The sequence below is a fragment of the Arvicanthis niloticus genome, chromosome 1, assembly GCF_011762505.2.
Source record: "Arvicanthis niloticus isolate mArvNil1 chromosome 1, mArvNil1.pat.X, whole genome shotgun sequence".
Taxonomy (NCBI): domain Eukaryota; kingdom Metazoa; phylum Chordata; class Mammalia; order Rodentia; family Muridae; genus Arvicanthis; species Arvicanthis niloticus.
Window position 1 is genome coordinate 153,018,970 of NC_047658.1, and position 25,611 is coordinate 153,044,580.

A 25,611-nucleotide genomic window follows, 5' to 3' on the forward strand; every position below is an offset into this window, starting at 1 on the left:
TTTTGGGAAGTCGCTTAGTCTTGATAGTTAGCTCCCACACAGACATTTCTAGCCTTCTTTGATTGCTGGTTGCTCCTAGGCTCCAGAGCCTTCATATTCTTAACCCCCATGTCTCCGAGGTGACCCTAAGGCTGTCCATTTCTGACTTTCCATTGGTTGTGTGTGCAGTTTTATGGAGGAGACTGTTGAAGACTGAGGCATGGTGGGGTTCTTGCTAACCACCTTTCTTTCTTCTCCACTTTGATTTGGTAAGGCAAGAGCGATTTCTTCCCAGTCCACTGGTTCTGAAGGGACTGGGGGAGGGGTGAGCAGTGGCTCTAAGCCTCCCTGCACAGGAAGGCAGCTTGCTTTCTTTTAACATTGTGGCTGTGGGGTTGAGGTAACCTGGACACTTGAGGGGCTGGGGTTGGAACTGTTTGTTTTGGCTCTGCGGACTGACTTGCAAGGCAAACAGACCCCTGTGGCAGAGGCTTGCTGCTTTGTTGGCCACTGTTTTGGGGGTGGGGTGGGGTTCCATTTCTGCTGGTAACCCAGTGTGGAATGAGAAAACAGTAGCAAGGGACCGGCTGCTGTCCCTGAGCCTGGACACTGAGCCAAGTATTTGTTCCAGGGCTTCTGAGAGCCTGACACCCCACCCCCCCTCCTTGGCCTGAGAGGCATGTCTATATCGGAATGTGTAACTGTACCCAGCAGCAGGGTTTCGGGAGGTACACATATCCTCTGCTGCCTGCCTCCAGGGGAGGCAGAGCCACGGTGAGCTCAGACCCCAAGTCAGAAGGGAGCCCTGAGGGCCAGCTGGTTACTCTCTGAGCAGAGTGCAAGGTGAGAGGATGTCCCAGGGGTCGCCCAGAGTTCTTTAAAAGTGGGTTGGGAAAACTGCTCTGAAGCAGTCTGTCACTGCCAAGCTTCAGAGTGGTCCTCTGATGCAGTTGACATGTGACAGCCCCATGTGAGCTCTTTGCGTCCTCCCCTGAGAAGAGCTGCCTTTGACCTGTGGGTACAGTAAGATCTGGGGGGAAGCTGAACCATGCTAGATGATGAATGAATGAAACATCCCCTTCCATCAGCAGCTGGGGTACAGTGGAAAGAACAGGACTGGGAAGACAGGGAGATTTGTGCTCACTCAGACTCCCCCAGAGTCTTCCACTGACTGCAAACCCCATCCATGGAATGCAAATAATAATATCTTCTTGAAGAGGATGTCAGGAAAGAATGTGTGTAAAGCACTGACACCTTGGCTGGCATTCAGTGAGCTCAGAACTCCGTATGTGTGTCTGGTGCCAGGGTGAGCCTAGGGCCGGGCACAGGGCAGGCACAAGAGTCACTGAGCTCCAGCTCAACCAAGCCTTTTAACTATTATTTCTATTTCTGATTCATAGTATGTGTGTCTCTGTGTGGGTGTGTGATTGTGAGTGCCCGTGTTCACACAGGTCATTGTGGGTGCTGGGAATCAGATTCAGGTCCTGCAAGAACAGTGCATAGTCCACCTTTCCAGCTGTATTCACTCATTATTAAAGGACATGTGACTGCAATGGTACCGGAGCAAGAAACTGCAGGCCCCTTTGCAGAAGCTGAATGAGTTCAGTGTCTATGTACACCCATCATTCAGCGCACATCATTGTACACTGACTTGGAGTTGAGAGGCTGTTTCTTACTGTACCAAGACAACTTCCTCTCCCATGCTGGAATGGCTAGAAGGTAAAGGCTTGTCTCCCAGAACCCCGACCGAGCTGAGAGGATGCGGTGGTGGGGAGCATTGAATAGAGACCCTCAGAGCATCCTAGAGGACCAGCACCTGTTTTCTAGGCTAGTTCCTGAACAGTTTTCTGGAAAAAGACCAGAGGGCTTCTAGGTGACCCTTAGCACCCTCAGCTTCTGCAGTTCAACCCCTGCCTGCTGAAGTACTTGTAGCTTACATGGTTTTGTTATTGCTAGCATTTCTGTATATGACAGCCCTGTATTGGAGTCACATAAAACCAGCTGTCTAAGTAATGATTCTTGGTGATAACCTGTGGGCTCCGGGATTGGACTCAGATTGTCAGGCTTGCGTGGTTCCTCTATACCAAATACCGTTGTTCTCAAACGTCATGAAAGTAGCCTGAAGTGGGGTTTGTTCAAACAAAGTTTTTGTAGATTCTTGTCGGGCCCAGAAATAGTAGTTCTGTTAAGTTGTCCCAGATGTTCATGGTCCAGATATATTCTGAGAGATTCTGGCCCCGAGGGTTTAGAGACAAGACAGTGTAGGTCTGTGGAAGGAGACTACCCAAGGAGAAGGTAATGGAGGTAGTGAAGCCACTGAGTCAGGCCATGGCAGGCTTTCCTGAGATCTTCTCTGACCTGAGCCTGACGGATCAGTAGTTTACCAGACACCTGAGCTGGGGAAGGAGCAGTCCAGACATACCAGGTGAGGCTTTAGCTTCTTCCTGCAGAGGAGAAGAAGAGAAACTGTCTTTTCTCTGTGAATCTTGGGGTTGAATTTGCCTGATACAAAACAAGAACCCCTGGGCTTACCAGGTATCATATCTTTATAGAGTAAGAGACACCCAGTAAGGCCCTTCATCATTGGATGGATGGATGGATGGATGGATGGATGGATGGATGGATGGATGGGCGGGCAGATAGGTAGGTGGATGGATGGATGGGCAGATAGGTAGGTGGATGGCTGGCTGGGTGGATGTGTGTGTGGGTGGATGGATGGATGGGTGAGGGCCTGAGTTCAGTGTGTGTGAAGGGCAAATGAGCCTGAGAATGTTTGAATTATTTCATGTTGGGACAGTGATGATGGCTCAGTAGAAGCTACAGTTGACCAGAGAGCAGTCCAGGGTGTGTGGAAGAGCCATGGTGTAGAAATTTCCTGATTGTGCTGCTGTGTCCCAGATTTTAGGCAGAGCACACAGTCAGGCAAACTGTCCTATCTCGGGTTTCTGGCCAAGAGAAAGTCTGGCATGAAGTCTGGGAAGGTAGAGGTTATTTTTCAGAGAACAATACATACAGCAGCAGCAGGGACTCAGCCTGCAGAGAGGAGTGAATTCTAGTTCTGATTGCATCAGGGGGTGTTGGGTTGGTGATACTGGAAGATTCTTAGGATTAGCATTCTCTACCTGAAAAGGATTGTGCAAATATAGTTCAAAGCATGTTCAGTATACAAAGACAGGTCAGTGTTCTCCCAGCCCTGGGAGGGCCACAGTCTCCACTAGAATCAGTGTGGGTAATGGAGAGACACGCTAGGTGCAGATGTTCCTCACGTGACATTAAAGGAGACAAGCGGCTCACAAGTTCAGAGACTGACAGGATGATACTGTGCAAGTGATAGTCCAGTTGTTGCCAATGGAATACAAGCTAGACCCTTGGAGACAATAATTTCATTAAAATGCTGTCTTCTATGGGGGAGGCCTACTGCACCCCAAATTGTCTATGTCATGGCAGCAGGAGTGGGATGGAGGTGGAGGTGGTTTCTAACACCAAAAACATGTGGTCTCCAGTGGAACTGAAAATAAGTCTTCGACCTTCTTGGAGTCTTTTGTCCATGTTGAAATTGGTCATGACAAGAGGCATAAGAAGCCAGCTCCTGGTCTGAGGAGCTATTTGTAACCTTTTTAAGAATTGAGATGGGGAGGGGGGTTTGTTGTAGTGCCTTGAACCCTTAATCCTCTTGTCTTGGGCTCTGTGGGGCAGGACTACATAGGCTTATCATTGTCCACAGCTGCTGTCACATCCTTGCGTGACTGGTGTCCTCATAACCTTCTTGGTATAGACCAGACAGGCAGAGTGCTGGACCAGTCTCTCCTCAGGTCTGAAAGTAAGTAGCCGGGGATGCGCCCATTGGTTAGAGCTTAAAGCAGTTGCTACACACTTGCCTGGGCTTGGTCCTCAGCATCATAAACATAGAGCAAGTGACCTGAGAGTCACATAGCACTGAAAGGACTATGATGAGTCCCAGGCCAAGCTACAGGGTAAGAGCTCTGACTGGGGATAAAGAAAAGGTAACTCGTCAGCCTCCGGCTTTGGGATTGCTCACTATTGCCAACATTTATGTGGGGGATAACATTTATTACCTCAGGACCAGCATCACATGTGAGGGGTCTTATCTCCATATTGACAAAAGGAGAATGGAATTCAGAGGTCTTCGTTACAGCGTACAGGTGAGCGTAATGGTTGTGACTCATTCCCTAGCACTCTGGCTCCGTGCTGTGTCCTGTTGCCTGCTCTGTGCTGACAGAGGACCAGGCTCTGGCTCTAACTCACCCTGACACTTTTGCACTTGTCCTCTACTCCACCAGGATCAGGACAAATTAAGCACAATTCAGCTTGGAAGGGAACTAGCTGTGTATAGTGCAGCAGCCACCAAGGTGACACTTGTTTATACTGTAAGAGGCTGAGCCAGAATCCTTATCTGGACTGATAGTAAAAATCTTGGGACAGGCAGGGGAGCACTCCTGCTCTTCCCTGCGATGGGAGTCGAGGAAGGTCTGTTTTTCCCAAGCCTGCCTAGGTTAGTGTTCGAAGCCCTGCAGTCTCTGTAGAAAGATGCCACATTTTTAGGGGTTGTTACTTGTTTTTTTGTGACATCTCTGATGAGAAAGGCTGTAGAAAGACCGGGACCTGGTGGCAAAAGGACCCTATCTGTTGACTGACTTTTCTCTAGGACAGAGCCAAAGACAATGGTTGCTTCCTTCAGTGATGGAGAGCCCTAGGTTTTGACCCACCTCTTTTCTTTGAAGAGGTAAATTTTACTCCATGAAAACAGTGATTTGGTCATTTAAAAAAAAAAAAAAAAAAAAAAAAAACCAACTAATTTGGGGGCTGGAGAGATTGCTTAGTGGTTAAGAGCACTGACTGTTCTTCCAGAGGTCCTGAGTTCAATTCCCAGCAACCACATGATGGCTCACAACCATCTGTAACGGGATCTGGTGTCCTCTTCTGGCCTGCAGACATATATCCAAATAAAGCACTCATACATAAATAAATAAATCTTTTTTATTTTTTTTTTAAATCCTAATTTAGTTATATTAAAAAACCGTAAAAGTCCTTGTCTTGTGGGAATTTCTTCTCGTGTCTTAGCAGACTTCACCGGTCTTTTAATTCACCACCACTACATATCCTGCTGTTTGCTGCTGATCTACAAGTTGTGAATTGAAACAAGCCTAAGTGGTAACCTGCCTTGATTTTTTCTGTGTCATGTATGGCCTCTGCTTCTTTGGGCAGAGTCCGAACCCTGGACCTCAAGGAAGGCTTCTGTTTCTGGAAATAGTGATTCAGTCCTTCAAGGTGACTGCTGGGCACATGATCTCAGAAGGCTGAGGAGAATTGGAAGTTGGAAATTAGCCTTGGCTATGTTTCCAACTTCCATAGAGGCCAGCCTAGGCTATATGTTAAGACTCTTAACTCCCAAAAAAACAAAAAGGAAAAGAGGAGAAAAGGAATAATACCACATCTTTGTATTTCTTTAATCAATCTCTTCTATGATATGCATTTCTCTGTAGGTTAATGTGTATATCAGTATATTGAAATGTATTATGTATTGTATTTACAAAAACATAAGAGTAAAACCTGTAGCCTTTGCCCTCTCTGTGCCCATTACAGGAAGTTTTGAGCAGTGAAGCCTCAAATAGAAGTAGAGAATAAAAACATATTTAAGAATTAAAAAATAAATCCTGGTCAGTGACTTAGTTCTGGAGTGCATCCTGAGGCAGCTCCAGTAAAGGATGTTTGCTCCGCAGATGGCTAGGGCGTGGCACTGGCTTCTCTTCCTGGAAGTAGCATAGAGTTTACTGGTACTGTGTTCTATCTAAGGCTTTGGTTCCCCCAGCTTTGTATTTATTATTGTTTGGCTCCTTTGCCCAACAGACAAGATTTCGGGGGCTTCCACTGAACTGTGACGCAAGGTCTCAATTTTGGTTTCAGAGAGTGCCTAACTTAGTGCATGGTTTTCAGTCAAGGGTTTGGACATCCTGGTTACTGCTGACCACAAACACTCATGACATCCCACCCCTGAGGGTAGCTCTGCAGTATACCAGGAAGCACTGAGGTAAGCTGGCGGACTCCAGCAGACACGGTCCCACCTCTGAGTGAGGTTCTGAATTTTGGAACCAGGCTCAGTTTGTGCCAGGTTACTGTAAACTGGGGGGTAGGGGTGGGGGGAGCCAGGAGCTCATTTCTCTCCCGTCTGGGAAATGAGAGCTCTAGGCTTTAACCTGGGGAGGTTCTCTGCAGGCTGCTGCAAGAGGGACCCAGGAGTGCTGAGGCGAAGCGTGTCTTGTTCCGAGGGCATCTTGGCTCGAGCCTAGGGCTTTTTGAAGGGTTTTGGTTAAAGTAGATGCGTGTGTGATACTGACCTCAGTCTTGCCCTTTGGGAGTTCACAGAGCACAGAATCCATAAGCCAATCAGAGAATGAGACTTCACAGAATACAATTACATGATTTTGGTCTAGAACAGTGCTTTAAAACTAGGGGCAATTTGTGCATACCCCACCCCCATGTCTAAACACGATTGGCCGATTCTGGGCTCATGGCTGACTAAATGCAAGGCACTAGGCTAGAAACTTCTGACACCAGTCTGTTGCTGTTCTGAGAGGGAGTCATGGGCCTTAGAGAGGAAGGCTTGCTATGTAGCTAAGGCTGGCTTTGAACTCATAACTCTCGTGCCTCAGTCTCCCCAGAGCTAGGATTGTAGGCGTGTATCACTACGCCTGGAATGGCTGATATAATAAAGGGAAGGCAGATTCACCTTTTCCTTGTTTTCTTGAGCCTCCTTCATTTGTGACCTTCCCAAAGACTTGGGACATCCAATTGCCTCCTTGGTCAGCAAGGACTGTCAAATCAAGGACAGACAAGTTATTTTCTGTGTGAGGAAGAAATAATACCAAACCCTTCTAGACCTGAAATCTCACTTCTTACCCTGTGTGATCTAGGTGTCTACCCCCAGCAGGGCCAGATCGATAACTCGACGCAGCTTATACAACCAGGCAGCAGTTACTTTAATAATAGGCCGTATTTCAAGCCCCATGCCCATTACAGTGCCCTAGATCTATTGTGGTCTGATGCTCATAACAGACCAGTCCTCCACCCTGTCCTAAACCACCGAGTCTGTTTTAATCTCTAAGCGTAGCTGTCACATTTTAGAAAGTCCCCGATTCTTTGAAGTTTTTCAGTCCTCGAGACAGCTCCTCTGTGACCCAGAGCTTCTTTATCTGTTTATGAAGAGACCAGTTTTAATGTTACTCTTTATCTAAGGTAGGAGTAAACAGTTGTCTTGAACAGTGTTGAATTTTTGGACGCACAAATCTCCAGCCCTGCATCAGAAGGGACAGGCACGTTGAGGTGAGTCCTATGGCTCCAGGGGAATGAGACGTGGCGTGTACGGCTTGCTGCTGGAGCACGCCCATGACACAGCCTTCATAGCTGGAAACTATACCTTCTTTCTGGACAAAGAAATGGGTATTTAAGGCTGAGAAGGATGGCTCAGTGGTTAGGAGCCCTGGCTACTCTTTCAGATGACTTGCTTATGATTCCCAGCACCCACCTGGCAGCTCACAGCATGCAGGCAAAACACAAATACACACACACACAAAATAAATCTGAAGAAGGGAGGAAGGAGTCATTTTCAGTTTTCGGGAGTCAGTAAAGTCCCTGATGAACTGGATCCTTGTCACCATTTGAAGAAACAACCCCTTTGTGTGGCTTTGTGTGGTGCAGGTCCTTAAGTGGGAGAGGGGGAGGGGCGAGCTGGGGCTGAGAATACCTCAGTTGTCATGCTCTGGTTCTCGCCCCTGTACCACACACACAAGGTCTAGATTTTATTGATTTATTTTTACTTGTGAAGGGGCAAGATGAACTTGACTCCGTGTGTGTGTGTGTGTGTGTGTGTGTGTGTGTGTACATGTGTGTACATGTGTGTACATGTGTGTACATGTGTACACAGGTGACTGTGTGGAGGATAGAGGCTGGCCCTAGATGTCAGTTCTTCTCACTGTGGTTTTATGAGGTGGAGACTCAGTGAGACTGAGGGCTCACTGATAGGCCAGGCTGGCTGGCCAGCAAGCCTCAGGGACTTCCATCTGTCTCCATAGGTTCACAAGCCTGCGCCACACGATCCAGCTTTTTACGTGGGTTCTGGGGTCAAACTCGGGTCTTCCTGCGTGTGCTGAGTGCTTTGGTGACTGAGCATCCCCCAGTCCCCTGTGTTTGGAGATAGGGTATCATGGAGCTCAAACAAGCCTCAAAGTCACAGAGGATGACCTTGAACTACTGATCCTGGGATTCTAAAGGTTTGCCACCACGCCTGGTTTTACATTGTGTTAGGGTTAGAGCCCAGGACTTCATGTTAAACAAGCACTTTACCAACCAAGCCACACTGCAGCCTCATCTTGAATACCTAGGGATCTTTTCAGCAGTAAAAATAGAAACAAGCCAGGTGGTGGTGGCGCACGCTCGGGAGACAGAGGCAGGTGAATCTCTGAGTTGGAGCCAAGCCTGGTCTACAGAGTAAGTTCTAGGACAGCCAGAGCTATACAGAGAAACCCTGTCATGAAAAACAAACAATGACATTCCCTTTTTTGCTGACTTTATTGTTGATGCTAATGCTTTGTTTTACTTTTGAGAAGGGGTTTCACTGTGGAGGCCTGGCTGACCTGGAACTCACTTTGACCAGGCTGGCACTGAACTCACAGAATCCTCCTACTTCTGCTCCTGAATGCTGAGATTAAAGGCCGCAGGCTCAGGTCTCTTTCTTACTGTCTTAAGTTATTAAAGTTATTAAAGGGTTTGGAAAGTGAAGTCCATTATCTGCTGTTTTTATGTCAAAGTTTAGACTTGCCCCTAAACATTACATTGTGTCTGCTGACGTTCCAGTGTTAGAGACAGGATGTGCTTCCCAGCCGTGCATCTGCCAAAGCCCAGTTTCTCCGTTTTCTATAAAAAGGAGAATAAGTAACAGGTGAAAAATTCTTCAGTGGGGCCGGAGAGATGGTTCAGTGGTTAAAAGCACTGGCTGCTCTTCCAAAGGATCCAGGTTCAATTCCCAGCACCCATATGGTGGCTCACAACTGTCTGTAACTCCAGTTCCGGGGGGATCTGACACCCTCACATACACAGACATGTAGGCAAAACACCAATGCACATAAAAAACAATAAATAGAATTTTAAAAAGGAAGAAAGAAAGGTAGGGATTCCCGAATACCGAGAGGACTGGCCCTCGTGCAGCAGAGAGGGGCCCTGTCTGACAGGGCACACGTGAGGCACTGCTTTGAGCTTCACTGTAGAAAACTGAGGGGTGCTGCTGATACTCAGCCCCCACCCCCCCCAGCCTGCCTTACACTTAGTGACCAAGAAGCAGGAGGAGATAATCAGCTGCACACAGGGACCAGCCCAGTGTGACTAAGTCAAACAAAGGAGATGGCTGGACCACAGGCGTGGTGAGGACAGAGCCAGGCATGTCTGTGCTCTTGGTTTTTCTAGAGCATCAGGAAATGTGGAGTTTAGAAAATAAATATATTTTTAAGATTTGCTTTTATTTTTATAAGTGTAAGTCTGTGCATGTGTGTACAGGTGCCTGTGGAGGCCACATGAAGGCATTGCACTGGTTACTCTGGCAATTATGGGCCACTTGATGAGGGGGCTGAGAACTGAACCCTGATCTTTCTAGAAGAGCAGTAAGCACTCTCACCTGCTGGAACATCTCTCTGAGCCCTATGCTTGTGTTCTTATGTGTTGGTTTTTCCTCTTCTCTGCTCCGCTCCGCTCCCCTCCCTCCCTCCTTCCCTCCCTCTCCCCCTCTCTTTCTTTCCTTCTCCTTTAAATGAAAAATAGGGGCTAGGACTGTGGCTGAGTCAGTAAAGTCCCCTATCACCTATGTAAAAAGCTGGGTCGGACTGGAGAGATGGCTTAGCAGTTAAGAGCCCTGGCTGATCTTCCATAGGACCCAGGTTCTGTTACCAGCACCTACATGGCAGCTCACAACTCCAGCTCCAGGAGATCAGACAACTTCCTCTGACCTCTGTAGGCACCAGGCACATGGTGCACATACATACTTGTAGGCAAAACACTCATATACACAAAATACAAGCAATTTAAAAAGAAAAAGATAAAATTGCCACATGAGTACAAACCTGTCCCGTACATTCAGAAGTACACAGTGAGCAGCTGCCCGGTCTGCACCCGCCCCGCACCCGCCCTGCACCCGCCCTGTACTCCTGCCTGCACTCTGCTTGTTTCAGCCCTCTGCTCTCAATCAGTCCTTATTAAATGGAGTCACACTTCTTCGTGACCTGTGGAAGAAGAGACGAGTGAGGTGGGATTACTGGGGCTGCCGCTTCTTCTAGGGGTGTCTAGGGATAGAAGAGTGATCTTGTGGTTTGGTATCTTATACCCTGTGGCCAGCCAGACCCCTCAAGGCTGTAGCGCCAGGGCCTTACCAAGTAGGCTTTAGGAAAACTTGGGGTGTGTTGCAGCTTTGGATTTTCACTCTGGGATTTTCCTGTAGGGTCAGGTGGCTCTTCGTGAGAGGTTGTTGTCTGGGTTCCTAATAGTAACGCAGGAAATGGGTTTTAATCTCTCTGCTTGCTGCTCCGTTTGGGGGCTGTTTAATGAGGTCCCAGTTATGAAGTGGCTTCAGCAGTAGCAGTACTGGCCAGGTGGAAGCTGCCTGTCAAGTGTGACACTTATTTTTAAAATGTATGTTTATGATTTATTGCATTTTTTATGGAATAGTACAGAGGGCAAATATTATGTGTGCCCTGATTTTGAGTCAGTGCTTTTGTGAGTAACTGTTGGGACATGTATGGGGTTCTAGAAAGAACATTAGCCCTCACCTGTTCTGGAAAGCACGGACTGTTGCTTTTATACATGTTGTACATCCACGACAGCAAATCTCAACCTTGAGTATATGTGTCATGTATAAACCAGGGAGTGTTTTTATTTACTTTTGTTTTAGTTTATTTTTTAACTTTGTGTGTATAAGTGCTTTGCATATATATGTGTGTGTGTATATATATATGCATATATATATATATATATATATATATATGTAGTTTGATCATCACATACATCACATACATGCCTAGTACCCACTCAGGTCAGAAGAGGGCATCTAATCCCTGGGACCGGACTTAGCAGACAGTTGTAAATTGTCATGTAGGTGCAGGGATTGAACCCAGGTTCTCTTCTAGAGCAGCAAGTGCTATTAACAGCTGAGCTGTCTCTCCAGCCCCTAGTTTTCATTTTTAAGTGTGTTTATGTGTGTGTGTGTACAGTTTCATATAGCCCAGGCTGGCCTCAAGTTTGCTATGTAGCTAAGAATGGCCTGGAGCTCCTCATCCTCCTGTCTCTGCCTCCCAGGCGTTAGGATTGCACTCCAGTGCCAACATGCTTGCTGAAGGAATGTTTTTGCAAGGAGAATTGTCAGTCACTGACCCCAGAGGTTCTGGTTGTACCTTAATAAACACTCGAGGGGCCCGACCGGGGTGGCCGTGCTCAGCGGCACTCATGGAAAGGCTGCATGAACCTGTTACCTCCTGTTTTCTAGTGCATTGCTTGCTCCAGGCTTTGGCTTTATCCCTCTGACTTTGTATCTAGAGAATGGGAGACGGGGCAGAGCCCTTAAGGGGTGAGCCACACCGTCAGCCGAGCTGTAAGACTGAGTCTTATCAGGCTGGTCTGCGGCCTCTGTCAGCAGAACTTGCAGATTTAGCTCAGACTGTTGTTTTGGGAAACTGCTGAATTCTCCCAAACAGCTTGAAAATCCATTCCCAATGCCTCTGTGCACACACATCTGAATCCTGGTTAACATCTTAGCAGTAGCCCACTCTTTCAGAAAGGATGAAATTCATCTTTTACTAGCAAAGCTTAAAGAGTAATCGTCAGGCATAGAATACGTCGTGGAGAATATAAAACAGTATTATAGGGTAACCTCACTGTGGAGAAAGGATTGGACTAAGATAGAATCAACAGACCAGCTTTGGTTCCTCCTCCTACCCCGACCAGAGTGTCCCCTGAGCAAATTCTCACTCTCCCTTAGCTTTTTGTGTAGCCTTAAAAATCAATAATATTAGGAATGATGATATTGTCTTAACTTTCTGGTTGTTAAAAACACAGACAGCTGGGCAAGGTGGTTCACATCTTTAATCCCAGCAGTTGGGAGGGAGAACAAGTGGGTTTCTGACTTCAAGGCTAGCCTGATCTGCATAGTGAGTCCCAGGATGAGAGAGAGAGAGAGACAGAGAGAGACAGAGACAGAGAGAGAGAGAGAGAGACAGAGACACTGAGAGAGAGACTGAGAGAGACAGAGAGACACTGAGAGAGAGACTGAGAGAGAGACTGAGACTGTCTCAGTCTCTAACTCCCCCTCATCCCCCCAAAAAAAACCCCAACTAAGTAAATCCATTTAGCTTTGGAGAATATTTTTATAACCACCTGTGGATCTTTTTCTGAGGACTTAAATAGCTGGCCCTGAAGGTCCTGACGTTTCAGGATTTGGAGATTCTGCTTGCTGCCTCTCCTTGATTCACATCTGTCTTGTGAAAGCTTTGTTCTCCTTCGGCTTCAGTTCCTAAATCAGAAAAACTCTGCACCAGTGGATGTGCAGTGCACAAACTTGTCTGCTTTCTACAGAGCCATTTCTAGGTTCAAGAATGGAAGAAAATTGTCTTATTGTTTACCTTGCAGTTGGAAGGTTATTGTGAGAGTTTCAAAAGGAAAGTTAACTCTGTTAAAGTCCCCATGATCTGAGGGGGGACTCACTAAGGCCATGCCCTGGGTGGTGATAGAGGGAGCTTGCTGAGCCCTTGAGATCCGCTGTACTGGCCCACACCAGCCCTCCCTCTTGTCCTTGAGAACACCCAGCGCAGTGCGTTCTCTGCGTTCCCCAAGTTCCCCGGCCTGGAGCAGCGCCCAGCATCTTCTTGTCCTTCAGAGCCTAATTCCGATGCTTCCGTTCCTCGTAGCCACCTAAACCTCGGTTCTCTTCTTTTCTGTTGTGTTGTCCTTGTAGATAGAGATAATTACTCTTTAAATTCTAATTTTATTTGATAATTAGGAGGTTTCTAAAATCTTCTTAGTTCTGTTTCATAAAATGTACCTAGATATATCCATTACTACCCCAAAATTCCATACTGTAAATGTTCTGGGTTTCTTTCTTCAGTTACCTCTGAACGTTGCCTTTCTTCCACTCTCGCTCTCTCCTCCCTGAGAAGTTTCCGTTTCCATGTGTTTTCTAACTGAGAAAAGCACATTTTGCTAGGTGATTTCCTCAGATCTACTCTCTGGTTTGTTACTTCTTTTTTACTTTGTCAAATCTCTGTAGAACCTGTCTATTGAAGTTTCTTTTTTAATTTGACTTATTTTACATGGGTAGGATGTGTGCATGCAGAGGTCAGAGGTCTGCTTGCAGGAGTTCTTGCCCTCTGCCCTGTGCGTCCTAGGGATGGAACTGGGGCAGTCAGGTTTAGTGACAAGTGCCTTATCTGTTGAGCCATTGCCTCTGCTCTGAATTTTTACTTTTATAGATGATTTTTTCAAATCTGTCTGCTTGCTCTTGCTCTCCCCCACCCCCATGCCCCCCGCCATCCCCTAAGAAGACATGGAATGCTTTATGACTCTGCACGGCACGGTTGCTAAGGGACCACTCTGATCTCTGCATTTTCTACTTTGTACTGCCAAAACAGCATTGGCTGCTATCTCTCCTAGGATAATATCTTTTTCTCACCGTCTGTTATTTCTTTTGGGCTTTAATTATTTGAAAGCTCTTCTTTTGTTTATGTGTGTTCATGTGCAGGAGTGTGTGTGTGTGTGTGTGTGTGTGTGTGTGTGTGTGTGTGTATGGGCAACCTTGGATAGTCTTCTTTGGAGGTCTTCGTCCCCTCCTGTTTGAGATAAGGTCTCTCTAGCCTAGAACCCCCAAGTATGATAAGCTGCATGAGTCTGAGGGAGCCACTTGTCTCTAGATTCCCAGACTGGGATTTCAGGTGCACACCACGCAGACCTCGCATGTCTTACCCAGGTTCAGACCTGGTGTGCTTTACCCTGGATCAGACCTGGTGTGTCTTACCCAGGTTCAGACCTGGTGTGCTGTACCCAAGTTTTGGGACTACACTCAAGCTTCTTTCTTGCAAGGTAAGTACTTTACCAGTGAGCCATCTCCCTGGACTCATTCCTTTCTCCCTCCCTCCCTCCCTCCCTCCCTCCCTCCCTCCCTTCCTTCCTTCCTTCCTACCTTCCTGCCTCCCTCCTTTCCTTTTTCCTTTCTTCCCTTCCTTGTTCCTTCCCTCCCTTTCTTTCATGTTTTCTTTATGTCTTTTTCCTGGATGGGGGTCCTACCCTGTACCTCAGGCTAGCCTTGAACTTACCCTGTACCTCAGGCTAGCCTTGAACTCCTGCTGGTCCTTCTGCCTGAGTCCCCTGAGTACTGCAGTTATGTATCAGTGGCCACATCCGGCTGAAACCGCTTATGTCTTCTTAGGCCACTACTAGATAAGTTCGTTTTCCCTCCAGCTGGTATTAGCCTATTATTTGTTGACTTTTCCAAGTCTTGTTTATGACGGATCACATTTTTATGTATTTTGTATTTTACTTGCAAACTCGTCTTCAGTAGAGCCTCATTTGTGGGATTCCTTCCTGCGTGTCTTAGAGTTTCTATTGCTGTGATTAAAACACCATCACCAAAAGCAACCTGGGGAGGAAAGGGTTTATTTCAGCTTACAGTTCCACATCACAGTCCACCATCAAGGCAGGAATCTGGAAACAGGAATAGACACAGAAGCTGTGGAGGGGTCCACTTACTGGCTTGCTCTCATGGGTTGCCCAGTCTGCTTTCTTCTAGCACCCAGGACCACCTGCCCAGAGGTTGGGCTCACAGTGAGTTGAACACATCATTCTCAGTTGAGAAAATGCACTACAGTATTGTCCACAGGCCAATCTGATGGCAACATTTTCTGAATTGACTTGCAGAATGACTCTAGTTCATGTCAAGTTGACATAAAACTAGCCAGCACCGTTGACCCCTTGTCAGCCTGACACATAAAAACATCACTATTCAACCGGAACCTGTATTTCTCATTTGTCCCAAGATGGCACGTCAGCATCACATTATAAAACATGGGCCTCTGGCTAGATTTCTCAGGTATTTATACTTCTTTTGCAAGATGTCACAGGGCTGTTGCTAGCCTGGGAACTGCCTCCACCCCCACCCCTCCCCCCACCCCACAATTCTTCAGAAATCAGTTTTCTCCTGTACCCTGTAGGTCTTTGGGGATAACTCGGATTGTCAGGCTTGGCAGTAAGCACCTTTATCCACTCAGCCATCCCACAGGCCCCAGGGCACTTCTTTCTCAGAGACAAGGTTTCATTTACAGAAGTCTCTTTTCTTCAGGCAGCCAAGAGGAAGGTCGCTTCATCACTGGGTGGAACTTGAGCACTAGGAGAGCTCAAAGTTCATCCCCACAGTGATGCACATACATCCTAATAGTGCCAAGCATATCCAAACCACCACAGTAGGTCTTCCAGTCAAGTCTCATGGTAGTTTGAGGAAAGGCCCTGTGATGGAGTTTTAGAGAGAATTTCCCCTTATCCTCTTCATTCAGGTCTCTTCATTACCACTTTGCACTATGGGCTTAAAAAAAAAAAATCTGTATTTTCCCTTTGAAGGTCCCGTATTTTTGCATGTTTGCTTTATTGTTTTGTTTGGTTTGAAACAGTGCCTTACTATGTAGCCTTGCCTGTCCTGGAACTTGCTATCTAGACTAGACTGGCTTTGAATACAGAGATCCACCTGTTTGTGACCCCTGAAGGCACCACACTCAAAGGGTCCCATCTCTGTATATTGTGTCTTAGCCCCGCCTCTCCTGTTTCAGATTGACACAAGTCATGTAACTCGCCCACTGCGCAGGGCTCCTGGAAAGGTCTGGCCTCATTTCTGAATGTGGTTTCTAGCTCCTCTCTATAATTTTTGTTTCCTGGGGAAGCTTCCTCATAAGCTCAGCTATCTAACTATTGTTAGCCAGTATTTCATAGTGCACCTTGTGCCTGTCTGTCCTTACCTAGAGCAGTGGAAACTTGCTTCCTTTGCTGACTGCCTGTTTGTGGCTGTAGCATCCCACATGTTGCCTGGCATATGATCGGTGTAAGGGGCATTCAGGGTGTAGCTCAGTGCCAATGGTGAGGGTGGCAGTGAATATTTCCACTAGAAATTTGTTCTCTCTGCAGAGAGAGGCGGAAGTGGGTGCTCCTGTGCTGGTCACATCAAGCAGCCAAGAGAGCTGGTGTCCTGTATACTTGCACCAGAGAAAGACTTTGGTTTTCCTGTTTTTCACTCGTAACCTTTAAAACTTGAGTGCCTGCCTTGGGATGTGAGGATGACGTTGGCTCCAGCCAGCTACTCCCAGGGCTCCCCAGCCCCATAAATCGGCAAATTAAAACCATGCCTGAAGAGCCATTCCTGCCCAGCGTCTCTTTCTATGCTGGCACTGAGAAAGTTCTCGTGTTGATTAAATTGACCTTTACAGTGTCTCAGCTAAGAATAGCAAGTACAAGACGTGGAAACCGTTAAAGAGGGCCTGGTCAGCTCCAGAGCCGTTGGTGCCACCAAAGAAACAGATAATCGTTTGCATCTGTGCAAAAAATGCACTGAACCTCAGCCGTTTGCCACCATAAGAGCCGTCTCACCGTCCCATGCCAACCTTGACTGTTTCTTCTCTATGCCACTGTTTTGTTTGGTGTCTCGTGGAACTTGTCACCGTGTGTGGTGCCAGGGCTGTATGGTGGCCCTATGACAGATCCAGTAGCCACCACAGCCATTATTATTATTTTTGTTTGTTTGTTTTTGTTTTGTTTTTGTTTTTGAGGCAGGGTTTCTCTGTGTAGCCCTGGCTGTCCTGGAACTCACTTTGTAGACCAGGCTGGCCTCGAACTCAGAAATCCGCCTGCCTCTGCCTCCCAAGTGCTGGGATTAAAGGCGTGCGCCACCACCGCCCGGCACACCACAGCCATTCTTAAGATGAAGGCCTTGGTGTAACAGCACTTTAAAAAAATGTGTGTAAGCGTTCTCCTACATGTCTGCCTATGCGCCATGTGTGTGCAGTTCGGTAAAGGCCAGAAGAAGGTGTTGGATCTTCTGGCACTGGAGATACAGATGGTTGTGAGCCACCATATGGATGCTGGGAATGGAACCTCTGTCTTAACCACAGCCCCAGGAACACTTAGATTTTACAGTTCCTTTTTGAAATGTTCTGTCTCTTACTCTTTCTTTTCTATATAGACTTTTAGATGCTTTTCCAGGACAGGGTAACTGCATATTCTTTTGTTTTGTTTTAGATTTTTTTTTATTTTATATGTGTGGGTTTTTTTCTAAGTGTATGTCTGTGCACCACATGCCTACAGTGCCTGAGGAGGTCAAGGGTAACTTTAAAAATGTCACCACCCTGGTCTGTCTTCTCCCTGTATTGTCAGGGCCTGGCCACCTAACCTCTGCTTCTCCAACTGTCTCTTAGCCAAGGACGTTGACTGACAACATTTTTGTACTGGAACATTCTTCCTGTGCCTTCCCTACATTACAGACTTTCTAGTTATCCTCTTCTCCCCAGAAGCCCCTTTGGCTGTCTTGGTTTAGCCTTCCCTCTGTGAGTGTGTATGGGTTTGGACCTGTGTGGCCAGTCCATTGCCTTCTCTCAGACTGCATGCAATGTGAGGGCTGTGTTCAGTTGCCCATTGTGTTTCCCGCTGCACCTCAAGGCTGTCAGTAAATGTTGCAGAAAGGCCTAAAGGCCTCGGGCTCCTTCTGTTCCTTACCTCAGCTGTTGGCTTGAGAGAGAGGGGTCATCAGTTGTATGTGCTCTTCCATTGGTTTGAGGATGCTGTGTCCGAGCTCAGATGAAGCCGTGGGTTTGATGCAAACCGTAGACAGAGCCTGCACTTTAGCATGCACAAGCCTTGAGCACCAAAATCAACCAACCAACCAAAACCCCCTACAGGTTGAAGATGTTACAGATGTGTTAACTAGCCCTAGGGTCTTCCCTGTCACTTGGCCAAAGTCTTGTTCCTCTAAAGTGGCAGAGCTGAGATGGATGCTGAGCCTGCCAGGTTTCTTTCCCATGGTGGGTCGAGCTAGAGGAGCCCACGTGCCATCCTTCAATCGTCCTTCGCATCATTTCTGCTAACACTCTCAGCCCTCTCCCGTCACTGCCTGCCTCCCCTTCCCGTGCTACAGAGTGGTAGTTCCCAACATCAAGACCAGGACAGACTGCAAGGGTCCTGCATGTGGGGAGGCAGAGGGGGGAAGGGTGGGCAGCTTGGATGGTCCGTTCAAAGTGGGTTTGAGGAACTGTGTTGAGAGCTGCCAGGACAGCCCTGCCTAGAGGCAGATCAGCAAGGCAGAGTAGAGTACTGTTTATAACAGGCCTCTTGCCAGGAGCAAAGCTGACACCCGTAGGTCACGAGGATGCCACTTGTTTAGATTTCAAGTGTGTTCGATGCGTGCCTCACGTAGGAGCAGTTGACTGCCTAGGCCACCCCTGGTGGATTTTTCCCAGGCAGAAGGATCACTGGATTCATCTGCTGGGGTAGAGGAAGCATAGTGTTTTTAAAGCTACGTGAAAACTTTGAACTTGCTTTTGCAAACCAGCGCCAAGAGAATGGCACTGGCGGGCTTGGTGCACTTGGAGACTTTGACGTCCTGGGGAAGGGAGTCGTTCTCTCTGAAGCCAGAGTGGCTTGGTTCTGGAGAACGTAGCAGGCACGGCTTTGCTCTCTCTGCACGTCCATGTCTCTGAAGGGGCCTCCAGCCAGCCAGCCACCAGCTAGGTAGCTTTTTGTTTTCAGTGGGCTCAGGAAAGCAAGAATAAAGAACTCTGCTGTTCTGTGAGACTCATTATAAGCTCTCCTGCCCTTCCCTCGTTTCCTCCTGTACTGGTTTATCCTGAGGTCTAAGAGTTTGTGTTTTAAAATTGATTTTATATTTTATTATTGTGTGCGTGAATGCAGTTATGCTCACACCACACCATACATAATAGAAGTCAAGGTATCCTCTAACACTGGGGGCTGGTATTCTCCTTCCATCATCGCTTTGGGGCTCAAACTCAGATTGTCGGATTTGTGTGACCCATTTTTCCCCACTGAATCACCCTGCTGGCCTGAATATAAGACTTTGAAGGGACATTAAGGCCCTGAAGGTAGAAACTTGCACTGAGGAGGGATTTGGTATAAGCTCTGCCCTGTTTCCTGCCTTCTCTCTGTAGCTACAGGTACCTCCTGGAACTGCCTGGCCTCCAACCGGGGACACTCACCAGAGGGCTTTGTTTATGGTTGTAGCCGGCCAGTGTGGTAAAGCTGCAGCACACCGTGTGACCTATGTTTCCCCTGGCAGCCATCCGCTGGGATGTCGTCTGTGGGCAGGGACAGTAGTTACAAATGCCATCCTTCAGGTTGAGTTTCTTTGCTTGAGCAGGGTTTTCCTTCATAACTGTGAGGTTTGTTTTACTGGGAACAGTGTTTTCTCTGTCTTTGTGTCCCGTTTACCGGAAATGGCGCTTGGCATAGACTCACTGTAGTAAATGAAACGTTGAAAGCCAGATATGGCAGATGAATTTGTGTGGGCACGCTAGTGTGTGTCTGTGCACATGTGCATGTGAAGGCCAGAGGCTATTAAGTCTCTCAGTTGCACTGCACTTCCTCTGAACCTGGAATTGACCACATCAGCTAGATTCTCTAGCCAGCAGGCCCTAGGCATCCTCCTATCTCAGGTCCTTGGTGTTTTGATTCAACCCTCCCTCACCCTCTACTCCCTAACTGTGTTACTGGAATTACAGGTGACCCCCACTATACCCAGCTTTTCATGTGGGTTCTAGGGATCCCAACTTAGGACCTAATGGTTACACAGCAGGCATTCTACCAGCTGAGCTGTCTCCAACCTCTACCTCCTCTTTGAGGCATATCCTTACCCTGTATCCTAGGATGGCTACACATACTGTGTAGCCTGGTCTGGTCCTAAGCTCAAAACAGTCCTCCTGCCTCATCCTCCTGAGTTTTATGTAGCCACTATTCCATGTCTTATGCGTGAAAAAAAAAAAAATATATATATAGATATATATATATTTTTTTTTTTTCCGAGACAGAGTTTCTCTGTTAGCCTTGGCTGTCCTGGAACTCACTCTGTAGACCAGGCTGGCCTCGAACTCAGAAATCCGCCTGCCTCTGCCTCCCAAGTGCTGGGATTAAAGGCATGTGCCACCACCGCCTGGTGTGAAATATATTTTTAAAATGTTCACACACACAGACACTCACACCTCATCCACCAATGCTATGAATAGAATTTGGCAGAGTGCTGCATGGTTACTCAGCAGTGCCCTTTACGTAGGTGCACTGATGAGGGACAATGTGAATCCTAGATCAAGTCAAGACTCTCGAGAACAGTAAGTAAAGGTGATGTAGAAAATTGAAATTGGACTAAGACAACTGAATAGGTTTGCCTTCCTTTTCTAAAGAGGGGAGACTCTGAGGAGAAGGTTTTTGTGGTTGGTTTGTTTATCTGTTTATTCTGGGTTTTGTTTGTGACAGGGTCTCCTGTAGCCCAGGGTGATTTTGACTTCTGGTCCTCCTGCCTCCACCCTCTGAGTGCTGGGATGAGAGGTGTGCACCATCCCACACAGTTTCTGTAGCGAAGGGATTGAACACATGGTCTCACGAGCTACATGAACATTCTGCCAGCTGAGCTGCATTCTCAGTCTGAGTTTTGTTTTCAAACCATCTTTTGAATCTTACTGTTAACAATCTGGGAGGGAGTTTGGAAGGGAGACCGGAATGACTGACTGTATGGTAATCTAGAGTCCTGTTTGCACCCAGCATTCCAGACAATCTCATAGAAAAGTGACTTCATCTGCTGTTAGCCACAGGAGAACCATCACCTTCCTAGCAACTGAGTTTGACACTGCACATAAAATACTTCTCCTAGGTCGTGGACAGGGCACGGCACCCCCTTCCCTGTCTGGTCTGAGGGGAGCCTCACTTTTTACCATGTGGCTTTGTGTGTTATGAACTTTCCCTTAAAAAAACAAAAACAAAAAAACTTCGTTTTTTAAAATTCTGCTGTGATCAGGTATTTCTCGGGATAAATGTTGGTGCTGTTTGGGGAACAGACAGATGACCTGGTGTGGGCTGGGGGGTGGGGGGGGAACAGGCAGGCAGTGACTAGGTGTGGGTGGGTGAGGACAGATAGGCAGTGACCAGGTGTGGGTGGCTGAGGACAGGCAGTGACCAGGTGTGGGTGGGTGAGGACAGGCAAGCAGTGACCAGGTGTGGGTTGGTGAGGACAGGCAGGCAGTGACCAGGTGTGGGTGGGGGGGTGAGGATAGACAGGCAGTGACCAGGTGTGGGGGGGTGAGGATAGACAGGCAGTGACCAGGTGTGTGTGTGTGGGGTGAGGATAGACAGGCAGTGACCAGGTGTGGGTGGGTGAGGATAGACAGGCAGTGACCAGGTGTGGGGGGTGAGGACAGACAGGCAGTGACCAGGTGTGGGTGGGTGAGGATAGACAGGCAGTGACCAGGTGTATGGGGGTGAGGACAGACAGGCAGTGACCAGGTGTGGGTGGGTGAGGATAGACAGGCAGTGACCAGGTGTGGGTGGGTGAGGACAGACAGGCAGTGACCAGGTGTGGGTGGGTGAGGATAGTGACCAGTTGTGGGGGGGGTGAGGACAGGCAGTGACCAGGTATGGGGGGGTGAGGATAGACAGGCAGTGACCAGGTGTGGGTGGGTGAGGATAGACAGGCAGTGACCAGTTGTTGGGGGGGGGTGAGGACAGGCAGTGACCAGGTATGGGGGGGTGAGGATAGACAGGCAGTGACCAGGTGTGGGTGGGTGAGGACAGGCAGTGACCAGGTGTGGGTGGGTGAGGATAGACAGGCAGTGACTAGGTGTGTGTGGGGGTGTGAGTATAGACAGGCAGTGACCAGGTGTGGGTGGGTGAGGACAGGCAGTGACCAGGTGTGGGTGGGTGAGGACAGCCAGTGGGTACAAGCTCTGGTGTAACAGGCCCCGTTGCATCTTGATTTTGTAGGATAAGGAAGCCTGTGTGGGTACCAACAATCAAAGCTACATCTGTGACACAGGACACTGCTGTGGACAGTCGCAATGCTGCAGCTACTACTATGAACTCTGGTGTAAGTCCTCGCCCAGGGGGTTCTTGGCATCCCAGGGTCCCGGTTACTGCCTCTGCTCCTTGGGAAACCGCGGGCTGGCCAGCCTTTTCTGATTCTCTTGGGGACAGTGTTGGTGAGTAGAACCGGGCTCCAGGTCCCGGAAGTGATTCCTTTCTAGAGCAGGAGGGCTTGGCCCCCTCTGGGCATGGTGGGCTGAGGACTGGGGATGTAGTCCGCACCTCTTTGGAGGTCAGGGTCCTTGGGCAGTGCTTCCGCCTAACATACTTTGTGCCTTGATCTTAGAACTCAGATGAGACAGTGCCGAGCCCCAGACAGAGTGGGCGAATGCCCGTCCTGAGGGCAGAACAGTCCCAGGTGACTGACTCTGCAGTGCTCCCCACAGCTGTTTGTCAAAAGCAGCAACTGTGTACTGTTTCCCCACACAGTTCTGATCCTCTGCCCTGCCTTTATATAAAATCAGGTGTTGGACTGGCTTGTCAAACCATGCTCTTACTCGCCCAGTCCCCTAGTCCCCCTACTCCTGTCTCTCTACACCCCCTTCCCCAGTCAATGATATGGTAGGAAAACAGCTAGGACCTGTATTTAATCTGGCAAGGAAATTGGACTCCTGGCTGGGTATTCTCTCTCCCTGTGAAATACAATGATTTTTTAAAGCCAGTGTGGGTGGGTCCTTCAAACAGGACCTCTTCCTCACCCTCACCCTCCAGGACTGAGGCCACTGAGCTACAGGGGGAATTCAGTGCAGGAAAGGACAGGGCTCTGAGATCCCCAGCAGCCCTCCATGTACAGAAGCAGTGGCGGAGGGTACAGAGTTGCTAGTTCTGACGGGGTGGGGCTGAGAACTGATTAGGGAACACCAAGTGCCCAGCAGGTGGACTTGTGTGTTTAAATGTTTTAAAATGCAGATAACCACAGGGTTCAAATTCTCCCTCCCACCCCTTGTCAAAACAAAAGGCACAGTCAGGCTGCCAAAAAGCCACAGAGCTCCAGTTTGTTTTTCTGGGGCTGGGCCCAGCCAGCATCACTTATGGAAATACATGGACTTGTTGATGGTCCCATCTCAGATTGACAGAGCCTTCTCTCGTTGGGAGAGCAGACAAACACTACTCAGTCAGTAGTCACCAGAATTGGGTCACCAAAGCCAGGGCCAAGAGGTGGGCCAGTGGCAAAGACTTGGGGAACAGATGGCAGGGAGATTGTCTGAGAAGAGGGGCTTCTGCTTCCTTACCTTCCAGTGACAGTCAGCTGGGAAGGGAGGAGACCCAGCCAACAGCACAAACTCCTGTTGTACAAGGCTTAAGGCTTCCAGATCCTGGGGAGAGGAGACCCCAGACTGAGGCATTTGGAGGTCTATGTCCAGCAGTGGCTTCTTGGGCAGGAGATGCCCAGTGCATCTTTTTCTGTCCCTCTCAGGGCATCCCTCTGTAAGAAGTGTGTTGGAGGGGGCTTGAGGGTTGGAATGAGCTCTGAAGTTCTTAGCAAAACAGCACTTCCTGGTTTTTTTTTTTTTTTTTCTTTTCTTTTGGTTTTTGTTTGTTTTTTAAGACATGTTCTCTGTATATAGTTGGTCTGGAAATTGCAGTGTAGCCCAGGCTGGCCATGAGCTCTAAATTCTGCTACCTCTGCCTCCCAAGAGAAGAAAAATACACTTCTTGTGGTTTTTAAGCCATGTTCCCTTTTAACTGCCTTTTAGTTTTGCCAGAAATGCAAAAGTAACCAGCTTTGATAGTTTCCCATCTCCTGCCCCGCTTTCTATGGGAGAGAAAACCGAGCCAGAAATCATTGGCAGGGTCAGACTAGGTGCCTCTACATTTCACAAGAAAGGCCCTGGGGGAAATGCCGTTCTCACCAGCCCTTTTACCTGTACTAAACTAAATTTACCTGTGTCCTAAGGACTGACCTATGCACTGGGTACAGACCCACAGGCACAGGCTGACCTTGAGTTCTCTTTAGCAAGTTTTCAGTGTGCTGTAACCTGAACCAGTCTCTGGGCCCGCGTGGGATGGGACAAATGCTCTTGATTTACCAGCACAGTGGCTGAGATCACAGAAACCTGAATCTGTGCCTGGGGTCACTGTTCTGTCAGTCATTCAGCAAACCCAACCCCTCTGGTCATAGACTTCAATGCTTTAGCAGAGGCCTATTTAAACACAGATTTCCAGGCCCTACACCCTTCAGATCTGAGCTAAAACTGAGAGTTTGCAGTTCCAGCAAGCTCTTAATTGATGCATGGCCTCTTGTGTTTCAGAAGCCGCATAAGGGCATAGTTCTTGCACTGGGCAGTGGTCAAGCAGAGAGGAGATGCAGTGTGAGCTAGCAGTGTGAGCTAGCAGGCGTGGAAGCATGGAGTATATTATATATATGTTCAGGGTAGATGGGATTTATGCTCAAACAGGAGACTGCTGGATAGCCATGGCACTGTAGTGAAGAGCCATTGTCCTGAGACTGCAGGGTATCCTGAGAGAGTTGAGATAGAGGATGCTTTTGTGGCTGGCTAAGTAGGGTCTTCTGTACCTGTCAGCTATTGGTGTCATCCAGGCCTTAAGAAATCATTCTGTTGTTTGTAGCTAAGATGTCACCTCCGTGCTCAGGAGCTCTGAGGCTAAGCTAGAAGGAGGAGGGGACAGATCATAGAGTCTCAGAGAGTTCTGTGTATGTCTAATTTCCCTGAAACAGATGGAGCAAGGAGACCCCAGAAATCCAGGAGTACCCTCAAAGCCAAAAAGCCTGAAGCTGGGGTTCCCAGTTCTTGTCTGAGGCTTTTTCTGTTCTCCAGACTGCATTTCCCAGGGAGAAGTCAAAGTTGGATTTTCTGCCCCTGAGATAATCTGGAGGAATTTTACTCAAGCGTCAGGTTTCCCTGCTTTGAGTTGCAGCTAAGAGGAAAGGCCGCCGGTGGGATTTCCCCGATGACATGAAAGAGGCATAGCCAATCCACCTAATGCCTAAAACTGGTACTTACTCACTTAGTTATTTAACTAATGCATGAGAAACTGTCCATACTTCTGGGACACTCTGTGAGCTGATATTAAGTCATTTAGCTCTTGGGCACCCTGCCTGCCAGGAAGCCTCCTCCCAACCCCTTGTTGAAGCACAGATCCCTAGTGGTCCAGTCCCCTGGACGAGGGCAGGATGCCCAGCAGGCAGCTCATATCAGTGGACGCAACATCTTGTTCGTGGCAGGGGCTCAGTAAAGAGGAGTTGCCTGATTTTTCCACAGAATTTTGCCAAGAGCGGAACCTAGAGGCAGACTTTGATCCTAACGCATGGTTTTTATGGAATAGTTCTAGAGGAGGGGTCAAAGGAGGGCTTCAGGGAAATCTGTCGTTGAGAGCAAAGGCTACAACAATAAGGCAGAGACTTAGGCACTGTACAGGGACACGGGGAGTGTTCCATGGGCGTGTTAACTCAGGTGAGACCATTGTTCTCCTGGTTTACACACAAGGGGAATAGAATCCAAAAGATCACAG

The 25,611-nt window shown here is 48.1% G+C and overlaps 1 protein-coding gene across 5 annotated transcripts in view; it reads left to right on the forward strand.

Moving 5' to 3' along the window:
* Positions 1–25,611, forward strand: part of Wbp1l (WW domain binding protein 1 like) — a 58,980-nt gene that overhangs the window by 23,897 nt on the left and 9,472 nt on the right. For 2 of the 5 annotated variants that reach the window (XM_034505783.2, XM_034505791.2), the window contains exon 2: positions 22,039–22,141. In XM_034505783.2, coding sequence (XP_034361674.1) covers positions 22,039–22,141 — 103 coding nt within the window. Of the gene's footprint in view, positions 1–3,703; positions 3,800–22,038; positions 22,254–25,611 lie in introns of all 5 variants that reach the window. The other 3 variants (XM_034505801.2, XM_034505773.2, XM_076923624.1) reach the window with 2 other exon arrangements.